At 41.8% G+C, this 26,208-nt stretch overlaps 6 protein-coding genes across 6 annotated transcripts; 2 read left to right on the forward strand and 4 right to left on the reverse strand.

Moving 5' to 3' along the window:
* Positions 1 to 613: 613 nt before the first annotated feature.
* EAE97_011572 (uncharacterized protein) lies at positions 614 to 3,433 on the reverse strand (the record flags this gene model as incomplete). Its single annotated transcript, XM_038882087.1, has 1 exon — positions 614 to 3,433. One exon carries the CDS (start codon positions 3,431 to 3,433, stop codon positions 614 to 616), a length of 2,820 nt encoding a protein of 939 aa, XP_038727138.1.
* A 6,575-nt stretch (positions 3,434 to 10,008) lies between these two features.
* On the forward strand, positions 10,009 to 11,489 carry EAE97_011573 (uncharacterized protein; the record flags this gene model as incomplete). Its single annotated transcript, XM_038882088.1, has 3 exons — positions 10,009 to 10,020; positions 10,068 to 10,719; positions 10,780 to 11,489. The coding sequence occupies 3 exons, from the start codon at positions 10,009 to 10,011 to the stop codon at positions 11,487 to 11,489; spliced, it is 1,374 nt and encodes a 457-aa protein (XP_038727139.1).
* Positions 11,490 to 16,393: 4,904 nt separating this feature from the next.
* EAE97_011574 (uncharacterized protein) lies at positions 16,394 to 20,219 on the forward strand (the record flags this gene model as incomplete). Its single annotated transcript, XM_038882089.1, has 2 exons — positions 16,394 to 16,833; positions 16,892 to 20,219. 2 exons carry the CDS (start codon positions 16,394 to 16,396, stop codon positions 20,217 to 20,219), a joined length of 3,768 nt encoding a protein of 1,255 aa, XP_038727140.1.
* An 809-nt stretch (positions 20,220 to 21,028) lies between these two features.
* EAE97_011575 (uncharacterized protein) lies at positions 21,029 to 22,171 on the reverse strand (the record flags this gene model as incomplete). Its single annotated transcript, XM_038882090.1, has 3 exons — positions 21,029 to 21,563; positions 21,692 to 22,060; positions 22,116 to 22,171. The coding sequence occupies 3 exons, from the start codon at positions 22,169 to 22,171 to the stop codon at positions 21,029 to 21,031; spliced, it is 960 nt and encodes a 319-aa protein (XP_038727141.1).
* A 433-nt stretch (positions 22,172 to 22,604) lies between these two features.
* Positions 22,605 to 22,968, reverse strand: EAE97_011576 (uncharacterized protein; the record flags this gene model as incomplete). The annotated part of the gene is made up of 3 exons (XM_038882091.1): positions 22,605 to 22,609; positions 22,649 to 22,865; positions 22,912 to 22,968. The coding sequence occupies 3 exons, from the start codon at positions 22,966 to 22,968 to the stop codon at positions 22,605 to 22,607; spliced, it is 279 nt and encodes a 92-aa protein (XP_038727142.1).
* Positions 22,969 to 23,724: 756 nt separating this feature from the next.
* On the reverse strand, positions 23,725 to 25,592 carry EAE97_011577 (uncharacterized protein; the record flags this gene model as incomplete). Its single annotated transcript, XM_038882092.1, has 4 exons — positions 25,446 to 25,592; positions 25,240 to 25,390; positions 24,723 to 25,189; positions 23,725 to 24,669 (listed from the first exon to the last, which is right to left on the reverse strand). The coding sequence occupies exons 3-4, from the start codon at positions 25,020 to 25,022 to the stop codon at positions 23,725 to 23,727; spliced, it is 1,245 nt and encodes a 414-aa protein (XP_038727143.1). The 5' UTR covers positions 25,023 to 25,189; positions 25,240 to 25,390; positions 25,446 to 25,592.
* Positions 25,593 to 26,208: the final 616 nt, after the last annotated feature.

Here is a 26,208-nt window from a genome sequence, read left to right on the forward strand (position 1 = left end):
ATTTCTACCTCTCTTTCCGGACTAGTGCTTCCATAAGTTCGAATCAGATGCATGGGATTGTATTTTTATTTTCGTATACGTGGAGAAGGAACACGGTTTATGTGCAGTGCCGTTCTATATATGTGTGTATAACCGATAAAGATTTCCATATTGTTCCACATTTTTTGAACCAATCACCCGTTAATCCCAACACTACTTAAAGTCTTGGCCAGAAAATTTCATTCTAACTGAAAATGCTCCGATACACTGGCTCTGTTTTGTGAAAGTTGCACATGCGGTGTACTCATGAGAAGCGACAGAGCTCGAGGATCTGAGGGCAGGAGACAAGTGTATGCGGAGATCGTTGGTAAGATAATGAAGTCAATTGGGTATACCCGTTTGTCCTTTGAGGCGTTGATAACACATACGGCTTACAATTTATTGAATTGCCATCAAAATTCCCCGATTTTAACTGCCATAAAAAGAGTGTTTAAAAAGATTCATAGTTTCCACCCCCTCCCCGCCCCCAAATCAATCGGAACTTCAAATCTTGAGACTTCGAAGAGATCGTCTCCACGAAATTTGAAAGCCGAATTTCCTTCATTCAACAATAGCCCACAATAGTGATGTTTCTTTATTCCTCATCCATATCAATTGCACCCCACTCAAGCAAAAGCGCAACAAACTCTCGCCGGATAGTCTCATTTTCCCAATTCGAAGCCTTCAAATTCTGCAGCGGTGTTTTTCCCTCCCGGTCCCTTGTTTCGAGCTCTGCACCATTCTCAAGTAAGAGCATAATGATCTCTTTTCGATCACCGTTGGTTGTTGAGAAATTGTATGAAACAATTGCATTCTGCAGTGGTGTTTTTCCTTCCCGGTCCCTTGTTTCGAGCTCTGCACCATTCTCAAGTAAGAGCGTAACGATCCCGTTTTGATCAGTATTATCTACGATGTAACTTAGGTCGATTGCTTTCTGAAGCGGTGTTTCTCCCTCATGGTCTATTGTCTCAAGCTCTGCACCATTTTCAAGCAAAAGCTGAACAGCTTTCAGTATTTTGTACGAAGCAGCGAGTGACAATGCTGTTCTGCCAATATTATCCTTCACTTCAATATCCGCACCCCTTTGAAGCAGAAGCTCTACAACTTCATTGTTCCCATTTTCAATCGCAGCCATTAATGGTGTTTCGCCATATTCGTCTTTTCTTTCAAAATCAACACCATTTTGAAGCAGAAGCTCTACAACTTCTTTACTCCTATGTTTGATAGCAGCTATTAATGGTGTTTGGCCATATTCGTCTTTTCTTTCAAAATCAACACCATTTTGAAGCAGAAGCTCTACAACTTCTTTACTCCTATGTTTGATAGCAGCTATTAATGGTGTTTGGCCATACGCGTCTTTTCTTTCGAAGTCAAAATTATTTTGAAGCAGAAGCTCTACAACTTCCTTGTTTCCATTTTCGGTCGCTATCATTAATGAGGTTGCGAATGAATTTTCACTGTGAATCCCAGCACCACGTGCAAGCAGAAGCTTCACAATTTCCTGATTTCCGTTTTCGATCGCTATCGTTAATGGTGTTTGATTGAGTACATCTTTACTGTGAATCTCAGCACCGCTTTTGAGTAACAGCTTAATGGTTTCATAGTGGCCATGTATGACAGCCAACATTAACGGTGTTTGGCCGTACCCATCTTTACTCTCAAGCGCAAAACCCCTCTTGATGAATTCCCCGGTAAGTTTGACGTTTCCAAGCTTAGCGGCCAACTGTAGACGCATTCCGGGCTTTGGTTCGTCTGTGCCAATACCGTGATCGATCAAGAACTCGACCATCTTGTCGACTCCACATTCAATATCTGACGATGGGCCCCCATCTCTAAGAGAAGCACCACGGTCAAACAACAATTTAGAGATACCGTAATTCCCTTTTTCAATTGCAAATGGTAATGGAAGTTGATTTTTAGAACTTGAAGTTGGAGATATGGACTGGCCAGATCTATTGCTTTCTTGTGATAATAGAATGGAGCTACTCATATTCTGTGCTTTACATTTCGCACCTTTCCGAAGAAGAAGCTCAACAATTTCGATGTTGTTCTTCTCAATAGCAAGAAACAGCGGTGTAAAACCGTTGAAACATGTTGCCTCAATGTCTATGCCCGCATTGAGGACTAGCTCGACAATTCTAGCGTTTCCTGCTTGAATAGCTAACGACAAGGGTTTTTGCTTATCTGAATCTTTCTTCTCGAAACTACACAGATATGCGTCAAGTAACATCTTTAAAATGGTGAGCCGGTCTTTTTGAATGGCCCAATGCACCGGAACTCGATCATGAAAGCCTCTCGAGCTAATTTGACACACATCTGTTTCAATGAATAGCTTTAAGAATTCCTCTTCTGCTCCTTGGAACGCATCCGTCAACATAGCACCTTCTAAATCTTCTACATTGTCTAAAAACTTTGTCGAATTCCAGTCAAGAAACTGATAGAGTGACGCATCATCTTTTAATTGAGGATATTTCTCAGACAGTATGAATGAGACAGCTTCTCGGATGACCTGTTGTGAGGACTTATCACACTTTGGATCTAAGATGTTACTCCTATGTGCGTCTGAAGATATACCCAGTAATGCATATATCTTATCTCGATCATCAGTTGCCTCGCTTTCGCGGAACTTTACTAGTAACGTTTGAAGCTTTTGGCCTTGCCTCCACCAAGTCTCTTTCCGCAAAATTCCAGGCATTATATCCAGAACTGATTGGCAATGTACAGCGGGGGTTAAAGCAATCAGAGCCGGAAACTGGGAGAAGATCGTAACGGTGATGGATCTATTACCACAATGTACTGTCGTTGCTCGCCGAGCATTGGCAACTTCTTGTAAGATCCAGATTCTTCGAAACCATGGTCGTTGCAATATTAATCTCATTTGCTCGCGCGAATTTTCCAAGTGTTCATTATTTTCATCGACCCAACCATTGGCCTTATCTTTCCACTCTGCTGAATTCCAACCTAAACTCGCCTTCCGCAGCCGCTTCATGGAATCCATCACAAGATCAGTTTCTTCAGTCCCTTGGCCCAACCAAACCACGACCTTTTCGGCCTTCTTGTATATGTCGCCCATCTGTCTGATTTGATGAATTTTTTCATGGACATTTTCCTGATTGATACACAAAGCATCAATCCAAAAAATCTGATCCTCTTCCCCAGATCTTAGATGCTGAAGTGCCATATGTAAATTGGAAGTCACTTTGATTCTGGCGCTGTCGATTATAACCTCTTCCACTTTGTCAATGTTACCCCAGGTATAAGACAATGCAAGATATGGTATGATACTATCAGGCTCGTCAAACCAGGCACTAACAAAATGGCCTTGAATCTTCTCGGACCAGTCCCCTTTGTAGAGTTGGAGAAGTCGAATAGAAGGTCGACCAAGATTGATCCGTTGATACTGGTATGGATCCATTTAGGAATTGTTTTGCAATTCAGTGTTCATGGAAAGCTCAAGATATGAAAGTCTGACTTCTTTCCTGATGCTGTAAATGGTGATATGGTCTATCGAAATAGGTAGATTTTGAGTCCTGATCGCCCTGGATTTTGAGAATGAAGCTGGTGGGTGAGGTTTTCGACATGAGAATCAGATGCATCGTTCAGCAAGTCTTATCAGGCATGATGAGAACATATTGATCAATGCAGATTTTTCAAACTGGCATGGCTTTGAGGCAGTGTTAATGAAAATCCATTCATCCCTCCGCCACGTTGAGGTACCTATGAACAGGCTGATAGCAAGAGGGGTGGGGATGTGCCATGGTTGGTGGCAAAATTAAGGCGGTGGACCGAAGCAGTAGGAGTCAAGAACATCTGGCATACACCACTGCAAATAAGATTCGCCAGGCTTTGTTGAGCACGATCTATCTGGTATATGCTGCGCCCAAAATCTTCAGCTGAAGATTTTTCCGACATGCATGTACAAGGGCCAGGTCAAATTCTCTATCGCTGGATCATCCTTTGCCAGTAGGCGCTGCTCACAAACCCCCATTGCTGCGACAGCCAGAAAACATGTTGAACGCTGGAATGAATATCTAGAGTACCCATTATTTCTAGCAGATTTAAAGATCTTATATAGAGAGCTGAAGAAAGGGTGATGTCGTGAATTATTTTCGAAGTTTGGATTGTGGTGTAATAGTTCGAGAGTTGAGGTGAAGTCAACAATAAAAAGTGCACGAACGTTGAAGTTCCAAGGGGAGGCTCGATGCACAGACCTCATTGAAATCACCCCACCCCCACCACCCAGCAAGGACGGGGACGGGATATCAACATACACAATTACCTAGGTAGTCTCTTCAATAATTGATATCAAATCGAACAATCATTAATTTGGGTTCAAATCTAAATTCATGTATTAGAAAGCTCTGCAGTTAGCCAGAATTTATATCGGTCATATATTTGATCCGTTATTGATTCTATTTTACTGGATATTTGACTGTTAGTGTTCTCAATGTATGGTATTGTGTGAGTGATTAGGGTGTATCTCTTTTGCTGTGTGGATAAAGCCATCAAGTTACTCAACAATACAAATGCAAGAGTCGAAGATTATGAGCGGTTCATCATTTGAGAATCCTAAAGCTGATCGATGGTATATATTCAAGTAAAGCAACACGACCGATGCAAATGAGGTAATCTTCACAGTCGGTATTGACCCCCTAATCAAACACAAAACTCTGACCTTGAAGTTCCCTTCGATGCAAGATAAAACCAGCAAGAATATTGCGATATAAAGAACCATTCTCACATATTCTTTCATCATCTCGAACCTGGGTCAATCATGCGGAGAAGAGTGGTACTCGGACGTGAGTAAATCAGCTAAGTAAATAATTCGACATAGTGGCATGTAAGACTTACATCAATTACCGTTTAAGTTCAGGCTATGAAAACATTCTTAGATCCTCATATGCTTTGGAATTGCAGTGGGGTTGTTACTCTTCTATAGTATGACCACCTTCTATGAGTATGCTAAGCCCATGGACTTAGTAGGGTAAAGAACAATGATCTTTGCGCATTCAAACGAACATTTTGCGTAGGTCATGGAGGCTCGAGACGATCGAAGAAGAACTGCTATACACAACTCTCCCCCAAATATGAAGAGGATGTGGAATGGATAGGGACAGGACAGAGTAGCTCACTGTGTGATCCTACAAACTCATGAAAAATCCAACCAAACCCCAAAATACCAGTCAAAAATGAACTCACCCAAAGCAAGCACGTAGAAAGTATGCAAAAGATAGCAAAAGTCCAGCCCAGTCCAGTCCAGTCCAGTCCAGTACAAAGAGTAACTCGCACAAAAAACATGCAATCCCAAGAGCTCAAATGCCATTCAACCAAACCCCAAAACACTACTCAAGGAAGAAGTCGCCCAAAGCAAGCACGTAGAAAATCTGCAACAGAGAACACTACTTACTATCTTACATCACGGTTAATAAGCCACCCAAGAAAATACAATCCCACGCACTCAAAAAATCCCACCAACCCCCAAAACACCACTCAAGAAAGAGTCTACAAACCCAAAGCGCAGGCACCAGCACCACCAACCAGCACCTAATATCTCTCCTCATCTCCCGCAAAGACTCTCAAACCCTCAATCACAGTACTACCGCACACCTAAACACTCAAGAAGTACTTCAACAAGCAATAGAATAGAATATACACTATATATACTCTTCTCTTCTCTACTCTACTCACCTCCCAACCATCCACCACACCACACCACACTAGTAATCAAAACTAGAGCAGACGTCAAAATACACTTTCCCAGCTAGCTAGGCTAACCTTCAATAAAGTTCAAACACATTAACCTTGCGATCATAATAATAAACATAAACTTTCCATCATCCCTTTCCTATTCCCATTTTCGATATAGGTATAGATATACCCCACGACCTTACTATCAATGACTCATTCAAATCATTCAAATACTTCAAACGAAGACCCCGCATTCAGCCCTATCCAAGTATCTAACTACTAGGTATCCAACAATAGAGTATGAAACCCTTGAAAACATAAAACTATAACTAATGATAGACAGAAAGTCAAATAAAGTATAAAGTAAATTTAGACCAAAAAAAACAATCAATGAAAATAATCAAAAAAAACTAAACCTCACAATCTCCCGAGAGAAAAATTGAACTGCGGCTTATCTCAATATTCAGACCCTCTTCGTCCATAGAACGTTTCTTATTGAATTCTGAATCATATCTATTGATCTTTTTGGTATTGGTGTTGTTGGCTGCTTACTAATGATCGAATTTTTTCGGCCAATCAGGGATCGGGGGACGTTTACCTACGGTGATAAACCTTCGGGAGGCCCCTGCCTCGAAATAAAGGCCAAAAATTATGTAATCACCGTGTGGTCTGAGGATGAGATAACGGCGAACTTCATTGTAATCCCAATAATCCACGTGAAGATCACGTGGCGTATCCTCATCAAGCAATTTCATCCCATCTACGCAAGTAGAAAAGAAAAAGAAAAAGAAAAATTGAAAACAAAAATTGAAAAATGTAATATATTTAAGCCTCAAGATCGCTCGCTGGTTTCGATTTCGATAATTTACCTACCTACCTATGAATTCTATACATAGGCAGATGCAGATGCAGATACAAATAAGCAGTTCAATCCAATCCAATACGGTAGATGACAACGAGTACGCATACCTAGTACATACATACCTACATACCTACATACATAAAAACCGGTAGCTGCACAATTTTGTAAGCAAAAATATGAGTCCACTACCTACCTAGTAGATGGTAATAAGGTATCTGGATTCTGCAGTCTTGATTTGATTTGATTTGACGTACTCGTAGAATATAGAGGGATGTAGAATGCAGATTGTAGAATGTAGATATAGATATACCCAGGCGCCAGCTTTCCAATTCTCCAATAAACTTCGCGGGATGAATTGATGAATGAATAAATGAATGAATGAGATTTAATTCAATTTCTTACATACCCTGCCTGTACATTATACTTTTCTGCTTAGAAATCGAGAGGGGGGGAGGGGAATGAAATGGGGGTTGACATTCGTTTCATAGTTTCATACCGTAGTTTGTGTTTGATTGTTTGAGTTACCTAGCTACCTAGTTTGAGTGAGTGGGAGTAGTGAGTGGATGGTAGGCACGGAGGCACGGTAGGTATGCAGTCGCCATCGGTACGTACCAGTACTGGACTAGGTAGGTATGCAGCAGTGATTGTGAATTTGTGAGTCATACGGATGGTAGTAAACATTTCATGAACAGGGGGATAGGAGGGAGTGGAAGGCGCGGGGATAAATGGATGGATGGTGATGAATACTAGGAAGAAACGACTACCTATTATTTACTACACTACCTACTAGGTAGCTACTGGGTAATCTGTACTCCGAAATTTCCAAACGGTGTATGGTAGAGAACAGAGAACAGAGGATAGAATATCAGTACAGAATCCAGAATCTATACATACAACCTCTCGTACGTACCTAGTAATCTTACATATGACATTTCCCACATCACTTCTAATATCATTCGACGAACGAGGGAGAGGGGGGCTTAGTTCACAAAAAGGATACTTCTTGGTATGCATACCTAGATATGATTGGAGAGAATGAGGGAATGATGACGAATGAGAAGAGAGGTGTACGCAGACCTTGAGTTGGATAGTTTCTGCCTACTTTTTACTGTGTATCTATCTACCTACACGCTTATAGGTTTATTTTCATGTGTATGGATGTGTGTATGAATGGATGGATGTACTGCGTAAGTAAACGGGTAAGATTTGATGAGATACTGGGACTTGATGGATATTGGATATGGATGGATACGAATGAAACAACCCAATCCACATGCACCATCATCCATCATCCATCATCCACCATCAAAATTCGCAGAAAGAGATGCAGATGCAGAGTAAAGAAAAGTAGAGAAAAGAAAAGTAAAGGGCGCAGTATGCGTGTACGCAATCCACCCATAATCCATTCCTCCCCCTCTTACTTCTCACTTCTTACTTCTTACATCTTACATCTTACACCTTACAACGAGTATGTACGCATCACGATGGAAATGGAAAGTGGGGGGCAAGAACCGATCAGAGGAATTTTTTAATTTTTGCAAAAGAGGCCTTCCGGTCCGTCTACGAAAGTTCGAGTTTAGGTAGAGAGAAGGAAAGAAAGAAAGGCTCCATTTATTTCATGGCATGGCGGCTTTCTTCGGTCGGTCGGCGAGATGGTTTGGGTTAAGGAGGGGAGACTGTGTGTGGAACTGTGTGTGGAACTGTGTGTGGAACTGTGTGTGGATGATCGACGTGGTGGGCGTGCTGTTTTAAGGTTAAGGGAGAGGTTGTGTTGTGGTTTGAGGAAGGGGGGTTGAGGAGGGAGGGAGGGAGGGAGGGAGGGTAGTTTGACATCAAACATTACGAGGGAGAAATGAATGCAAGACGGATTTAAAGGGTCGGATTAAGGATATAGGAAGAATGGAGGAAGGTAATAAATAGTATTATAATCTGAAGATAGAAAGAAAGAAAGTACGGTAGTCTTTAAATAGTAGTTTCTCATTTTATATATCTACCTAGCACTTTGTAGTTATGTATATATGTGTGTACCTAGGTATAGAAAATGGCATCTGACTACGAGGTATATCTGACTTGATATTGGTTGGTCCAAGTGACCTTATTCTTTCCCCTCCGAGCCTCCCTCCTTGAGAGATCTGATCTTCGCTAGATCATCCCGTCGAGTTTAGAAATCATGATGGGAACGACATGAATATCAGATGGTTCCCACCCATGTCGAAGTTCTAGAAATGGAGAATGAATAATACTTCAACATGATTACACGATTACATGACAGTATCTGTATCTGTACATGTCAATTTCTCAGATCAATTAATTACAGAGAAAAAGTGACATTCGATCACAGAGCAAAGGCAAGGTCCCAGAAATGTGTCGTTCTCTACCCTATCACACGTCTTTCCATCATACCCGATTCTACGAGGTAATGGCGGCATGAGATGTCATCTTAAAATGGAGTAAGGCTTTTTCACAGGGCGTAACCTTTAGTGTCGAACAAGGATTAATAGGCCACCAAGAATGGTCAATATGAAGAGAAAATAGAACATCGAACATGTCTAGTACGAGTCGAGAGAAGAGAGAAGAGAAGAGGGAAGAGAAAAAAAAAATAGGGCTGGGAGACCTTATCTTAAGTGGATATTGATAGTAATGATGTTTGTGTAGAGTGAAGGGAGTGAGTGAGGGAGTGAGGGAGTGAGGGAGTGAGGGGAGGGAAGAGAGAGAGCAAGAGAGAAGGAAAGAATAAAAGAAAATATCTCTCCTCAGACTTCACTTACAAAGGTATCCAATACAAGGGATAAAAAGAGAAGCCACCACCACAACCACCACCACCACATCCCACATCTTTCACACCTCACTCTCACACCTCACTCTCACACCTCACTCTCACACCTCACTCTCACTCACTCAATTCAATCCTCATTCCCCAATTGTTACCGGTAGGTTACAAGACCGACGGCTGATATAATACGGATAACTTTACAGACCAAAGAAACCATCACTGTAACTGTGACTCATATTTCCACAGATTAAACTAATCTCGAAACATACTAATAAGGTAAAGCATCTAAGATTCTAAGAAAACGCCAAAACATCTAAAAGAAGGAAAAAGGATCCAATTAAATTCATCGACTGCGTATGTAATGGATTTCCCAATGAAAAGATATTAAAATTCGAATTCAGCTTATTCCCAGTCAAGTAACAAATAAACTTTCTCGGTAGGAACCATTTGCTTACTAGTAAACTCCCACACTTTCACACAAGTCGCATAAGAATATCCTTTTCCCCAGGCATACCACACTTTTTTTTTCTCTGATCTTTTTTCTCTCATCATTTTATCTTTCAACCACACAACACAACAACAACAACAACAACAACAACAACACCAACACATCTTCCCCATTACATCCAAACCACCGCCAAAATAACTGTTTACAATAATACTTTACATGAGAGAACAGGTTATCCAACATGTTCTAAATCATTGATCCTCCAGATCATACCTCAGTTGACTCCATCAGTCAATATTCCTTCCTCAACCAATCAAAACATTCCCAACTCACTCAACCCCCCTTCACCTCCAAATTTTCCCTCCCAGGAAAATCTGACTTCTAGCAACGCTTTCAGCAGCTTTAGTCCTTCCACCGCAACAATACTCCCACAAGAGTTCAACTCTTTCACCACGGATTCTCAATCACCATGGCTTCCCAACTCCAATTCATCGAGCCTGCCGGCATCAACACATCAACTATCCAACAATCAGTATCTGAACAATCCAGTTCAGCCAGATCAACCGCAACAGGACTTTGTTCTTTACGAGAGCAGAACACCGAACTTTCATCGTACCCCTAGTTTGTTCACTGCATCTGCCTTAACAGCGCAAAATCGTCGTCACTCATCTCATCTCGCATCTGCTTCCCCATTGCCTCAGAATCAGAGAGTTGCAGCGATCATACAATCTACTGGACATTCTTCTAACTCGGCTTTCACCAATCGGTTCAACTCTCCTGCGCAGCTTGTTCAGCATCAGCAGCATTTTTACGCTTCGGCTCCTGTTTCTCCAGCAACTTTGCAACACCCTCAGCGATCTCGTCCTCAAGTACCCTTGTTTTCACAATCAACTGGGAGCATACCGCGAACTCCAAACATGGTTTTCCAAGGTAATTCAATAAATGATCATTCACATTTACGTTTGCGCAGTGACTCACATTCACATTCAGACATGGATCTTTTCGGTGATGAATTCACTCCTTTCGAGGGTGGATCCTCGACACAAAACTCATACTCTTCGGCCTTTTCTTCCCCTGCCATTCCAACCATGTATGATCCAATCAACAACTTGTCGTCTTCAAGCTCCACCACCAACATGAGTTTCGTTTCACCTCGAGATCTTTCTCTTCGCGATTCCTTCGCCACTGCCTCTGCTCCCAACTCGGCTGCGTTTACAAACTTGACTACTCCATCAACCTACAACGAGTCCCCTGCTTTCGAATACCAAGATTCGCCTTTTATCGGTCAAGATGGTCTCAACGATAACACCGCTGTTCAATCTGGTGATCCTTGGTTCTCTCTCTTCCCAGACGCAGAGAACTTTGAGCAAGCAAATGCCACCAACTCTCCTTTATTGGTCGAAGAAGAACTCGAAGTCGCCGAACAACTAAATGCTAAAAAGGATACTCGTCGCAAATCTGGTTCTGCAACATCTCCCATGTCAGCTACTTCTGGTATTCGAAAACCATCCAAGGCTTTACCCCCTATCATCGTTGAAGATTCTAACGACACCGTCGCAATGAAACGTGCTCGTAACACTCTTGCTGCTCGAAAATCTCGTCAAAGAAAAATGCAACGAATGGAAGAACTTGAAGATGAAATCACAAGGTTAACTGCCGAAGTGGCTCACTGGAAAGAAAAAGCTTTACGAAGAACTTGAATGGATAATAAAGACTGTTTTCTTTCAGTCGCCGGCACAATCATGGATTGGAGGGAGGGATTTTGGGGTACCCTCACTTCAAGGAGATTATCGTAGCAGCTATCGCATAGGGGCAATAGTCATGACGCTATAATCGTGGATTTCTTTGGTTCGAAGAGTATTGTTATATTCTCTTTTCTTTTTCATACTATGATATTCGGAGTGGTTTGGTAGGGAAATGTGGGATGGTTTAAATTCCTTTTGTGTGTCCTTTTATAATAAAGGATTCTAGGGATATGTATGGGGATATCATTGAATGAGTGGCTTTTTCGCCGTGGGCTTACAGATACATTTTTATCGTTTTTCTCATTCTTTTTTCCTTGGTTGGATTGGCTTGTTATTGGGGAAGTTGTTTTTTGGTGAGTCTCCCGTTTGAATCCTAATTGATTCAAATTGTGTGTGTGACCCAAACGTTGTGTTGTGTTGGTTAGTTTTATTATCGACGAGGAAGAATCTATTTGTTTCTCCATCAACTTTATTTGCTTGATTGATTATGTGATGTATATGTATACGTGTGTGATGTAGTGATGTGTATATGTCTGTGATATGTGTATGTGATATATGTGTTCCTTTTATTTGCTCGATACCTACTTTGTGATACCTGGTTCGCTGTCCGTCTGTCTAATTCTCTCTCTTTCCTTTCCCTTACTAATATTACATTACTTATACACACGTAGGGAAGAAGGCGATGCGTCGTTTCGTTTCGTTTCGTTTGCTAGGTAGGTAGGTCAATTCGGTTGGTTTCATTCAGGTCATTTGGATGTGCATTGATTGATTTATTGATTCATTTATTAGGGAAAGGAAGGATGTTGGGGATGGTTGTTTGTTTAGAGTTAGGTGGGTTGGTAGGTTGTGGGTTATGAGTTGTGAGTTATAGGTTGTGGGTTATGGGTTATGGGTTATGGGTTATGGGTTATGGGTTATGGGTTATGGGTTATGGGTTACTTTGTCTGTTGGTAGGTAGGTGGAATGAGAGATAGGGAGGTAATGTATATATGTTTCTATTCTTGATATATGGTTCGGCTATCCGTCTATGAGGAAGGAGGAGGGAAGGCGATTTTGTTATAGCTATTTGGATGGATGGATGGGTAGATATGAAGTATGAGGTATGAGGTATAAGATATCTACGTACTGTATTGAACAGTTCTCGTGAGAGAAGAGGTAGAGATCTGGAGGATTGGTGTACTTGGTGGAGGGAGATGGAGTGTAGAGAAGGGACATATAGAGAAGGGAAACGTAGAGAAGAGAGGTAGTTGGTGGAGAGGAAGTAAGGTAATAGAAACCGAAATGAGAGAGTGATACTGTGGGATAATAGGTGATGTGGGGAAGGGGGAGAGGAGCTGCAATTCGGGAATTGTGAGGGAAGGGGAAGGGAGAGGGGGAGGGAAAGGGAAAAAAACGGAAAGGGGTTGTGATTCGGGACTTGTTATTGAGAACGTGATTTGGATTAGCAATTGTGATTGGGATTGGGATTGGGATTGAGATTGGAATCAGGGGTTAGAATTACGAGTTATGATTGTGATTGTGAATGTGAACGTGAATGTGATTTGGGATCAAAATTTGCATTTGGAATCAGGATTGAGATTGGATTTGGGATTGGGGTTGTGAATGTGAGTTGGGGGCATGATTGGGCATGTGATTGTGAATTAATGAACTAATGAACTAATGAACTAATGAACTAGTGAGGGGGAAGATGCTTAGAAGACGGGGGGGAGGGGGAGTGGGTCATGAGGTGGATGTGAATTTGGATTTGGATTTGAATGGGTTTGTGATTTGAATGGGTTTGGGATGGGACTGGGATGGGGCTGGAATATCGAGATTCGACGGTTAGTTTTTAGAGAGAGGTAGGAAGATTTGGAGGTATTGAGGTGGATTCAGGCTTGGATCGAGTTGGTTGTGGTCATGTGGTTATGGAGTATCTGTCTTGTAGTGAGATAGGTGTATGGATAGATAGATGTATGGATAGATAGATGGGTAGGCGTGTATGTGAATAAAATGGATATCTATTTTTAGATTCATGAATGTATGTATGTCCTGGTGGTTAAGAGAGAGCGAGAGAGAGAGAGATTCACTTTTGGAGGGAACTGGTAGGTGTTTCAGGTATGATAGGGAGGGTTGGTTTGAAGGAGTGTGTGTGAATGGGTGGGTGACTGGGTAGGGCGGGAGTGAATAAGCGAGTGAGAAGAAAAATAGGTGAATGGGTTGGCGAGATCTATTTTTGGATTTTCTATTTTGGGGTGTGTGGATGTGTGCATTCACTGGGTTTAAGGGGGGAGAAAGAGATAGAGGGAGATGGGGAGGGTTTGTGGGGAAGGGAGCGAGTGAAATGGGAGTAAGAAGGAGGGTGGGAGGACCTGGATATAGAAGGAAAAAGAGGAGATGGAAAGGAAATACGAAAGTAGATTCATGTAGCGTTGAAAGATAAACAGAATCATATGATTTGAACTGAGGAATAAGATGGGTATGAAAATATAAATATTTTCTCATCCTCATACTTATACTCATACATCGTCCTTATTTGAAAATTCTACACCAGGTAGGTATACTATCAACAGGAACTGAACAGACTTGATAGAGCTGATAAATAGGATATGCGTGAGTAAGAGATAGGTTTGTTTTATTTATTTATTCATTTGTCTTATTTGTTTTTCTCTACAAATTGATAATGATAGGCGGCTGGCAGTGTTGCATGGTTGGATGGTATGGTTGGATCGCATGCTAGGCCCATGGATTAAGATGATCAGGATAGGAATGCGAATGAGAAATCCATGAGGTTATAAGTGAAATGTCGAGCACTTTGTGTAAATTTATAAGGGGCTAGGTTCTTCGTGGATGGCATTGAGAATGTTAATAATTTCAAGTGAAGTAATAATATTAAGGGAGATAATAGGAGTTGATACTAGGTGTGCGTAGTGTTTAGCGGGAATGGGGAAGATTACCATAAGATTATATCGATTCTGTGATATGGCATTCATTTTTGTATCCCGGTGAACTTTGGTACTGGGAAAGTAATTGTTTCTCGGAAGTGGTTGTTCCTTCTTTCTTCTCTGAATACCTATGTAGATAATAAGTGCTAAATTTACATTTTCTTGGCGATTACGCTTCGCAGGAGGTTGTGTGTAGAGGTCAATGAGACTCTTGCATCCGAAGATGTAGATTTTCATTACTTCTCGGCTATTCGTATCAAAGCTTAGTATTCTGCTTGAGCGATAAAAGAGAATGTGTCGAGTTGGACAATTCACATCCAGTAGATGGTGGGAAGTGCCCGACTCTCTTCATCTTCCCAACCATCATTGTTCTATAACTCCTGTTCTCCATTTATGTCATTTTTGAGCCTCATCGCTAGAAGATTGATCTTGGGAAGGACTTTTTCTGGAGCTCGAGGAGAGGGTCTTTGGGGTACTTGTGGTTGCGGAGAATATGCTTCTATATAGCAGGGGCCTTTCCTTTGTTTTACGAATAACGATTCTGAGAGAAGGGGGAGGGGAGATTTTGCGAGAAAGGGAGGGTAAGAAGAGGAGAGACTTTGTAAGAAAGTGAGAAAGAAAGAGAAGGGAGAGGGAGGGAGGGGGAAGGAGAGGGTAAGGGAAAGAGAGGGTGGGGGTGTTTGGATGGGTGCGGGATGGTTGGAGAATGAAAAGAGCGGGAGCGTGTAAAAGGAAAAAGCATAGGGAATAGTAAGGGAGAGAAATCTATTGAGAAATGAGGAGGTGAGTATCATGGGATTCCAGGTAGGGGAACGGATGGAAATACATAATTACTTACTTATAACTACCTAGATAGTCATACTTCTGTTCATATTTATACAATACAACACGAGGAGTTCGGAGTGTTATCATTTCTCGTTTCTCATGTCTGATATTATCTTGAAAAGATATAGGTTAGAAAGATTAATACAATCAATAAGCGTAGAGGGCTTGATAGTTAGGCCAATCATATAATGGTAGGATATAAATGATTCTGAAGATTAATCTTATATCTAAAAGATATTGTTAGTATTCATGTCCCTAATGTCATATAAAGAGATACTGCAATTTTAGAAGACGATTCCTAACAACCTCAACTCAAAAATAACGATAAAAAAATCTTCAAGTCAATTCAATCGTGTATTTTCGTTCCTCTTTCTCTTTTTCTCTGCTTTTAAGTTAACATCTTCTTCTTTCAATCGAAACCTTGAGTTATTAGATCTATTTTGCTTAGTTAGGTAGTGTTCTTAATAACTCACTCCACTCCACGTGATGAACGATTGACCACTACGTTGATTTGATTACTAAGCATTCGCACTTTCTTAAATTCCTAAGAACTGGCGAGAATGGACAAAAACAACACACGACATCATTTCCTTTCCTTTACATTTCCCCCTCTTCCTCTTTCTTTTATGATTCAGATGATTCTGCCGTGCTGAAGCTTGAAAACCATGGATAGAGAAATCATGAAGAAGTCATTGCTTTTCATTCTTCAAATTAAATCTCAGGACATGGTTCTGCATCCTACATGAATACCTCAATAACCTTGAAAGTAACTACATTGCTGATAGGGAATCGATCATATGATCTGTATGTAACGAAGCAATCATGTCGAAACATACCGACCAGATTCTAAGCCACTTTGCATTATCTTTGCATTATTGGATAACATCCCCTGTACGGTAGGTAGTGACATGAGGCTTAGCAGCACTCTGGCAGAGTCTGCCAGGCAGACTGCCCTATCTGACGGAGCGCATTCGATAAAATCTGGCAAGACTATCAAATTAATTTATTGACACTCCATGTATTTTGTTCTTTACGTTCGAATTCCTAGGAAAAGATATCCGCGAACGTGAGGTCCCTTATTTTCATATACTCTCATTCAAGCAACGATTGATTATGGACCCGGTGAGCGCCATATCGCTTGCAGCGGCAATTGCTCAGTTTATCGACTATTCTTGCAAGATTGTGTGCAAGAGCAAAGAAATATACAGCTCCACCAGCGGTCTCACTACAGAACATGACAGAACCGAAACAGCCACCTTGCGGCTTAAAGAACTGGCCCAATCAATACGTTTACCACCAAAAAGAACCAACTCTGGATCCAGCATCGTTCACTCCAGACTTCAGATAATCACTCAAGAATGCTTTCTTGTGTCTGATACTCTTATCAACCAGCTCAATCAATTGAAAGCACCTGCCCGATCACAACATCCAAAATGGAAAAGCTTTCGAATGGCATTGAAGAGTGTTTGGTCGAAAGATGACATTGATGAATTTGCTCTAAGATTGAGAGATCTCAGAAAAGAGCTCGACACTGAGTTACTTTTGCTATTGCGGTCAGTACCTATTTTGCCCTCAAAATGCTGCCGAACAATAAATTGATTGTGTCTCTAGAGATGGTTCAGATTCAATGTCATCTGCAGCAGAGAACCATTTCCAAAAATTGGACGAAAATACGAAGAAGGTTTTGAATGAGCTTCTCAAGATGCAATCGTCAGATCAGGAATTCCTTCGTCGTTTTGAACGACTGAGTTTTTCTCAGCAATCGGAGTTTCAAAAACTTGGCCTATTGACCGCTAAGCAGAATTCTAGCTTTGAGTCTCTGAATAAAGACACCAAAGATATCATCGATTTGTTACTTGAATCAAGGGTCTACTGCAATGAGAACTTGATTCTATCTAGACAATTGGTGGAACAGAACCGCCAGGCTGCCGCTGAGCTAGTGGAACGTGATAGTAGACAGCGAGTTCGGCGTGCTCAAAAATTCAAAATTGTTATCTTAGAGTCCCTTCGATTTTCGGACATGAATCATCGACAAGATATGATAGCTAGTCCATATCAAAACAGCTTCCATTGGATCTTCAGAGACTCTACTGTCCACCAAAAACCATGGAGTAATTTCGCAACTTGGCTTTCTGAATGTTCGGGCATCTATTGGATACAGGGCAAACCAGCAAGTGGCAAATCGACTCTGATGCGTTTCATATATGAGCACCTACAAACCGAACTCTTGTTGAGAAAATGGGCAGGATCCTCTAAGATAATAACAAGTGCGTTTTATTTCTGGTTAAGTGGGACGGAAAGACAACGTTCTCAGATCGGACTCCTACGCGCACTTCTACATGGTCTTCTCCGAGAAGATGAGAATCTCATTCTAGAGATATTTCACGAGGAATGGGTGCGGATGTGCGACTTGGAATCACATGACCTGGAATTCCAAATTGATGAATGGTCTCTAGGCCGCTTACAGCAAGCGTTCAAAAGACTTGTCGGCATGTCCAGCCCTTCACTCAAAGTCTGCATCTTTGTTGATGGCTTAGACGAGTACGAAGGGGATCATGGCGATATGGCAGAGTACCTATTCGACCTTGCCAACGAATTCCCCTTCACGAAGTTTTGCATTTCGAGCAGGCCGTTGCCAGACTTCTTGTCAGTCTTTCAAGATGCTTGCACATTGAAGCTAGAAGATCTCACTCGTGATGACATCAATGACTATGTTGTTGCTAAGCTGGAGCAAAATCAACTGATGCGAATGTTTATAAGTAATGATTTGGGTACAACAAGTTGGCTAATTGAAGAAATCATTCACCGAGCACAGGGTGTCTTTCTATGGGTTATTCTCGTCGTCAAATCGCTCATCCATGGGTTCAGGTGTGGAGATGGTGGAATTGAACTTCGGAAACGACTTGAAAGCCTGCCAGTAGATCTTGAGAATTTGTTTTCTCATATCATCCAAGGAATAGAACCGGAGTTTCGTCAAGATGCATCGAAGATTTTTCAAATATTTAGAACATGCGGGAATAACTTGGACTCGATCACTCTACATAATGCATTACAGTATACTTCACACCATCCCATCATATCTATGGAGGCTGCAACAGAAAGTGAGTCCATGGAAGAAAGGCTCATGAAGATCAATAAAACAAGATTGCGCCTTGCCAGTAGATGTCGTGGACTCATTGAGATAGCGGACGAGCATGATGGCGAAATGATAATCCGCATTGCTTCCAATGAGAGTGGTGTGAGAGATAACAAACAGATATTTAACACATACGATTCTGATGTTAATATTGTTGAGGAGTTTAGGAATCACATCCAAATTTCGGCCAAAAACTTTTTTCCAGCTCCTAGCGGAACTTTGGCAAGCGAACCAAGAGCAGCGAGGCAGTTGGCGAGGGAAATAGAAGACCCAAGGATAGATAGTGCCGGTAACCTGATACGGGTAGCAGTAGTGGTAGACCCAACTCTTCAGGTACCATTGTGGTTAGAACGGACGACGGAGAAGGTTGCAGCAATGAATGCCTGTTATTCACTTGTATACGGACGCGAAGGAGATCTGCGTATACGATTATCAAATGATCAGATGTCGGCGCTGCTTGGTTCCATAAGGAGTCGCGCCTGTCGAAAATTCGTTGAGACACATACCAGGGCGAGATGCTACATGCGGAAAATTAGATATCGTGTTGATGTGGAGCGTTTCCAAAAGGAATTCAGAGCGAAGATGATAACCTTAGAGGATGTTATACATCCTTATGCACTGTGGCTGCATGTGCAATGGGGAGGAAATCTCTCAGACTGGTACCATACTATCCGCACCGAACAGCTCTCTTCGGTACAAGAGAGCTCTTCGGTAGAAGAGGAATCTTCATTACACAGCTCTTCGATACTAAAATTACAAGATTTTGGGGCAAAAGGAAGGATAGTCTATCTCCACCGCACGGCAGTGGATTTTTTGGAACGATCCAGGAACTGGGACGAGATCACAAAACATACAATTGATACCACCTTCGACCCCGAGCTAGCATTATTGATGGCCCGTGTGATTGATATCAAGCTCGATCCTAAAGATTGTGTATACACTAGTGGGGTAGAATTGTTGAGTCAACTCCGTGAAATTCCTTGGCAGAACCCGAAGGTCATGGAAGAGGCTCTCGAACTGGTACAAGAAGCTGACAGGGTTTTGAGCATGCAAGCAGACCGAAGATTGTCTAGACACTGGTCACAAAAAGATCCAAAATGGGCAGGAAGAAACCGACCTGACTGGGGTGATGATCTTGATTCTGCTGCTGTCAAATATGGTCTCATAATGCTTCTCAAAGCTCGAAAAAGCCTGACATCCGTCGCGCGTTATACAAGCCAACCTCAATTACCTTTACCACATATATCAGTCAAAACCAGAACAGGGCTGCCTCTTTTAGCTTATGCACTGTCTATGGATGGATGGGCACTCGGTGACCTAGTTCCCGATATTGTCGTACTTGAGGAACTACTTATTCATGGCGCTGACCCAAATGAGCATGTCAATAGCTTTTATACAATCTGGGAATATGTCATTTATCTGGTTCACGTTCTTGTATCCAAGGACAATTCGGAGATCTCATCACTCTCCATGAAGTGGGTTAGAGTTTTCGAACTGATGCTTGAGCACGGCGCTAACCCGTATGCTTGTTGCATGAAGAATTCTGATGAGTTTGCCAAATTTATCGGAGGATTACCAAATGCGATACCAAACCTACTGAGATCGATAGCAGAGCATGACCAGAGGGGATTTTCTTTCGGCCACTCTACGAAGGGGAGACACGACGATGAAGTGTGGGATGAAAACGATACCTACCCATATCATCATTGCGTGTCTGCCGTTATAAAAGATGTATTCGAGCATGGAAATGTCCCGGGACATCAGAATCTTCAGGAGATGATAAGAATTCGAATGGAAAAATAAAGAAGGCCACCAAAACGAGTCAAAAGTAAAGGCAGAAACGGCAGGGGTAACGGGATCCCAGATTGGGCATCTTGAGTATATTGATAATCAGTCTGAAATGAGAATATGACCAACTACGAGTCTACCAAATGATCTCAATCATTTATCCACTCCTTAAATAGTAATAGTTTCTAGGGGGAAACGATATGGGAACGCTTTTGCAAGCTTCATAACAGTAACATCGTTATATTGAATCCTCTATCAACTCATATAACCAGCGAGGGATTGCCCGATTTCAACACACACACACACACACACACACACACACACTACTCAACTTTTAGGTGCCCGTTTATAACTCCCATACTTCCATACATAAGTTAAAGCTCCCGGCGGCAATGCAGAATTCGCCCAATCAGCATCAATTGAACCTTTTGCTGTTCAAAATCGGATAAATTGCTTCGTAGCCACTTATCTATAAGCTCCCATCGGGACTATAAAATCCTGATAGGTGAATGAATTCATCATACCAGGATTGATAAAGATTTCCATTGGTTGCCATCGGGCAAATACAGAGCAGGTCGTGAACATAATTGGGGTCCAAGACTGGTGTGGTTCACATTTACATATGTCTCATCGCATGTTATCTTGGCAGCTCCAATTGATGCTCTAACCATTCAATAAAACGATTGAATGTTGAACCTGGCAAAGAATCCGAAGTGTTTCGAAGAATCATGGTTATATTCCACTTTCATGGATTATCAGATTTTGAATACATTGATCAATAGGCCAACGACAAATGAGAATGATGATCGAAACTTCTATCCAATTTACAACGATGACTTCGTTTTCAGTCCGTTCCAAACCTTCATGTTCATTTCATTTTCATCCATCAATTTGAGCACCTCTTCATACTCCAAATCCGTGAATTCCTTCCCGTCACCAATATCACGGAGGATAATCTTGAAACCAGGTGTACCCGCGACAGGTTTTTGAATATAATATCGACTGGAATCTACGTTTTGAGGCTCTTCAACACACATTCGACAGAACTGCGCCCATTGAGTAAAGAGGTGAGCTGTCTGAGCTAATTGTACGATAAAGACAAAGATGTGAGTAAGTGCGTTGTATTGGTGGAATTTTACTGAAGCACCAGCTTTGAAAGCTTGCTTTGCCGTGAACCTTCCTTCTTCTACCATGCGCTCTTGGCCATAGGCAAAAAACAACGGCGGTGACTTTATGGAAGGCCATGACTTGGAGGAAACGGGGCTAACCAAAGGATGTGTTATTAGGTTCGTCGTAGGTGAGTAAATATGTGATCTCGGAGGCGTACTAGGCCAGATAGAATCCGGCGTTATAATATCGCTAAGTGTTGGATGAATGTCGTCTATGAAATCATATTCTTTATTCCGCGCTTATGATGAGCTAGTTTAACTCGCTAGATTAGCTTGCATGTCTCCGCGGAATTGAACAATGAAAATAAAGGCACATACAAAGACATCGTGGCATCAACTTGAGCACAGAAGGTCGCAAAACCTGCAGGATTTGGGATCGAAACACATTGGCCATCGAAGTTGATGCGGGGTTTTCTCTGTTGGAAATGTTGAAGCAAGAGGAGAAAAGTAAGACATAGGTTACCTCCGCTACTTTCTCCAGCGATGACGATATTCTCAGGGGTGGTTGCTTCGTGAAAAGAATCCTTAGGTGGATAGAGAAGTGATAGGTACGCTACCAAAAGGTCGACTAAAGGTGCGGGAAAAGGGTTCTGAGGAGCCAGTCTTTGTTCGAGAACAAGACAGCGGCCTTTGGTAAGTTTTGCTAGAGCTGATGTAACTGCACGTACAGAAGCTGGTCCTCCGGAGCTGAATAATCAAAGGTTAACATTCACACATATTCTCTGAGTGTGACTGAGCTTACTAGTTGAGGCCCCCATGAGCGTATAGAATGGTCATTTTAGATCGTGTATCTTTCATAAGACCTTTGTACTCATCTTACTCACTCATGTTCGGCTCTTTATCGCGTCCAGTGTAGGCAATAGTATACTACAGTAAAACTGTGGCGCGTATTAACATATTGATATTGCAGCTAATACCAAAGGAGGTTATACCACTCTTGTATATATTTATATATCTAAAGAATACTAGCAATATACTGAAATACTGAAATCCAATATAAATTATCTATTCCATGCCAAATTAGACTAGAAATAAGGGATCTTAATTCGATTTGGAATAAGGAATGGAATTTTATTACCTAATATAAATAGGAATACATATTTTACATCGAATTCCAGTACTTCAGTATATTGCTAGTAATATTAAAAGTTTAAATAATATTGAATATCTTCAGTGGTATCGAATTCAATATCACGTACGTACATATTTCGAAAAAAATCGATACGCACCACTAAACTAGCCCGTATACGAAATATGGGAAATACTATTGCCTACACTGATCGCGTCCACCAACTCCAGATCGAAACCCGCTCCACTGTACTTGGACATCAGCTAAAGTAGCAACTAAGTCCGCGCAAGATCCATCACCAAGATCACAAATTGCCTCAGTGGTAGCAGTGACAATGGAATCATCCTTCGGAGCTGGCAGAATTGTCCTGCTGGCCCAAACTGGACCATTAGCTGGCTGGTCAGCCGTTGAGATGGCTTGTTGCTGTGATATTGGAGTATAAAAGAGATGGCCCTTGTCCTTTCTGAACTTTTTGTGTCCAGCTCATAAGCTTTTTCACAGCTTCTTTATCATCATCTGGTGCCATGTTGAGGTATAGAAGCTGGCGCAGGCTAATAGATGAGCGAGACACAGTAATGACCGTATGGACGATAATTTAGGTTGGTTTCCTTTGAATTCTGCTGCACCAACTTGTTGTAAATAATGGTATATTCGCGCTATACCCAAATGAAAACGGCAGAATTTAACGTACGATTGGGTACCGAATGAGCTCACCCCGGTGAGCTTGAGCCTATGCTTATTGATGCGGTAAGGCGTCGAGCCAATCAATTGATACCAGTATTAGGATGCTATCGATCATTATTCTTGTCGTTGCCGCTACCCCTGTCATTCCCGCTTTAACAATCTGAAGCGAGTGAGCCTAGAACCAAATACAGTTAGCTTAGAAATAAATATTGCGATGAGTACCTAGTATTGGAAAAAAACAACTGTTGGAATCTTGTTTAGTTTAATTCAATAGTAAGCACGCGTGGTCACCGTCAGCATAATCTCTCATATTCCACCACTCACAACCTTTCTCGCAAAAGGTTTGTCCCTATCGAAAAAGTGTGGGGTTTTACTGCTGTAATATTATTTCTGGCGAAATGTATGCAACCATCAAGTGCTGCGCCGGTGCAAGAGCTCACAGTTACTTTAACCTTCCCTAGTTTTGCATTTCCCGTAGACCATTTTCGGCTTCAATCCGGAACGCCTTATCCGTGCATCTACTACATGTCCTGATTGTCTCGATGCATTGCGTGCATTAACCAACTGAATCATCCCGAAATGAACTCCGACTCGCTCATTAGTTTACTCTTCGACGAAGCTGAATTACCGGCCCATTTCTCAGAGCAAGAAAGGCGTCTACAACTTGATACTGATTTTTATTTCTCCGACCCCAAATATTTTCAGGTTTGCCAGCTCCACGATTTGATGTATCATCAAGTGGTCGACGAACATCGCAACTATGAATAGTCCGAGCCAAAGTCATGTACATCTCAAGCAATGCAATGTTCTTGCCGGGACATTGACCAGGACCGATTGAAAAAGGTTTGAATGATTCTTGGAGAGCAGCAACATGCTCTGCAGAAATGCCTAGTTCGTCGTTTGGTATCCAGCGCTCAGGTCGAAAGACGAATGGATCTTTGAATGTCTCCTGATGGTAGTATAACGAGTAGCTAGGGACACCTATAAGAGTGTTTTCTGGATACCAGTGACCGCCGATTTCAATACCACCGGGAAGGACTTGGCGTAGAAGCTCTGGTGGTCCATTTGGTGACATTCGCATAGCCTCAAGACAAGAGGCTTGCAGATACTTGCAATTAGAAAGAGTCACACCGGAGCAGATGTCTTCGGCAGAAGGAAAGGTATCTCGTATCTCTTTCGCAAGCTTTTTGTAAACATGCAGGTTTCGTGTTAAGTAGAAAAAAGCGCTGCAAATAGCAGTGGTAGTAGTATCTAAGCCAGCTGTTCCCAGAAGATTGGCTGTCGCTACAAGCTCGGTGTGATTGAAGGCGGGAGCGCCAGTCTCAGAGTCTTTGGCCTGGAACAAGTAGTGGAACATATCTTTCCGTTCATTCTTTGTGCTGTTCTTCTCCATGCTTTGCTCTTGCTTCTCACGCTCTTCAACGCATTTCTCTAGAAACTTATAGAAGTCAATCACAGGCTTCGGAGTAATCATCGCAAGTAATTTATCAATGCCGCGAGGCTTGAGCCAAACCCATGCGTTAAGAAAGGGCGAGTTCGAAATCTGCGGAACGAATAGATTAGTGTCGCCTTTTTTCGGTTTTGATATTCTTTTACCGGATACATGAATTGCAAATATTCGCCAATGATATGTGGAATCTGACGAAGTGGGTTTTCCTTGATTTCCATTGTCTCAAAAGACTTCCCAAAACATAAATCGCCCAGTATATCAAAAACAAGGTAATCAACCCATTCACCGCCTAGATTCTTCGGCGTCGTCCATTCAGTTTTGCCTTTAGTTTTTTCACCATCTAGCATGATCTCAATCCAGCGGTCAACATTTTTGATAATGAAGGGTTCTGACGAACGCAGTGATTTTTCTGAGAAGGCGCTGTTTAAGGGCTTTCGCAGCACCATATGTTTGTGAGGGTCGGTCGTATTCAACGCATTATAGTCTTCATTGTTCCTCCGCCAGATCTCATACCACTCGGCCTTTTTCACATTCGCCTTGGGATTGTAAATTTCACGGTATCCCTTGGGGGTGGCTATCAAGACTCCGTCTGGTCGGTAACGAAATCTGTCACCTTGTACTGATCAGTAGATGGCGATGAGTAAGGATCATGTCTCAACTGACCGTGAATCTCGTGATTTTGCCAAATCCAAATGTGACGATACCCGGTCGATGCTTGATAGCAAGAAGGCCAGCCCGAGACTTTGCACCAGAATGAACCTGGCACATCGGCCAATGGATGAAAGTAAATATTGTAGATGGCTTCCGCAAACAACTACATGATCTAGTCAATGTCTTGCACAGTCACCTATGTGCAGAAGAAAACAGACGTATACGACTGCAGTGAGTGAGACGGCCAGTAGCCTGTGACCATAAATCACATCAACTAAGTTCTCTATTGTGTTGACTGAGCTTTTCAGCAACAAGGCTCTTACTCCGATGTATATTGGCAAATTTTTGCGATAGAAAGGTAGCTACAGAAAGGAGCAAGAAATAGAAACAAACGCTGAATGTAATACAAACGTTTGCTGCTTACGGAACTAATCAAAAATAGCCCTAGTTATCCTATTACCAACTGCCTCTGACGTTGCAAACTATAATAGTCTACGGCCATGCATAGAATCATTTTTAACCAATCTATCGAATGATTCTTGATTGCTGGGCTGTTGAAGCGGTGAATTATGAGGGGTATTTGATTTGTATTGGAGTGTTTACTCGACTGACAAATACTATCAAGCATTTGGCTGTCTGGCAAAACATCCTCAAAGAACCTAAGACATCGCAAGTTATCAAACTCCATTTCATTCTATTAGTAAAAGTGTCAGTTGTATTTACTTTTCTATTTACTTTTACTTCCATTTGGTCACTCATCCAACGTTATGTCAGCTACATGGTGATGGATTCCCAATTTATCGACATCCCCTTTGACATTTTTAGGTTCGCATTCGGCTGTAGAACAGCTTGTAGGGCAACTAAAAAGAAGCAACAACAATTTCAAATCAAGATAATCATAACTTGCTGGTAACATATATAATGACTTAGAACTAAACATTTGTTGTTTAAAGTGAATCTTTTAATTATAATATCTTTCAC

This window comes from Botrytis byssoidea, assembly GCF_014898295.1.
Source record: "Botrytis byssoidea strain MUCL 94 chromosome Unknown BBYS_038, whole genome shotgun sequence".
Lineage (NCBI taxonomy): Eukaryota > Fungi > Ascomycota > Leotiomycetes > Helotiales > Sclerotiniaceae > Botrytis > Botrytis byssoidea.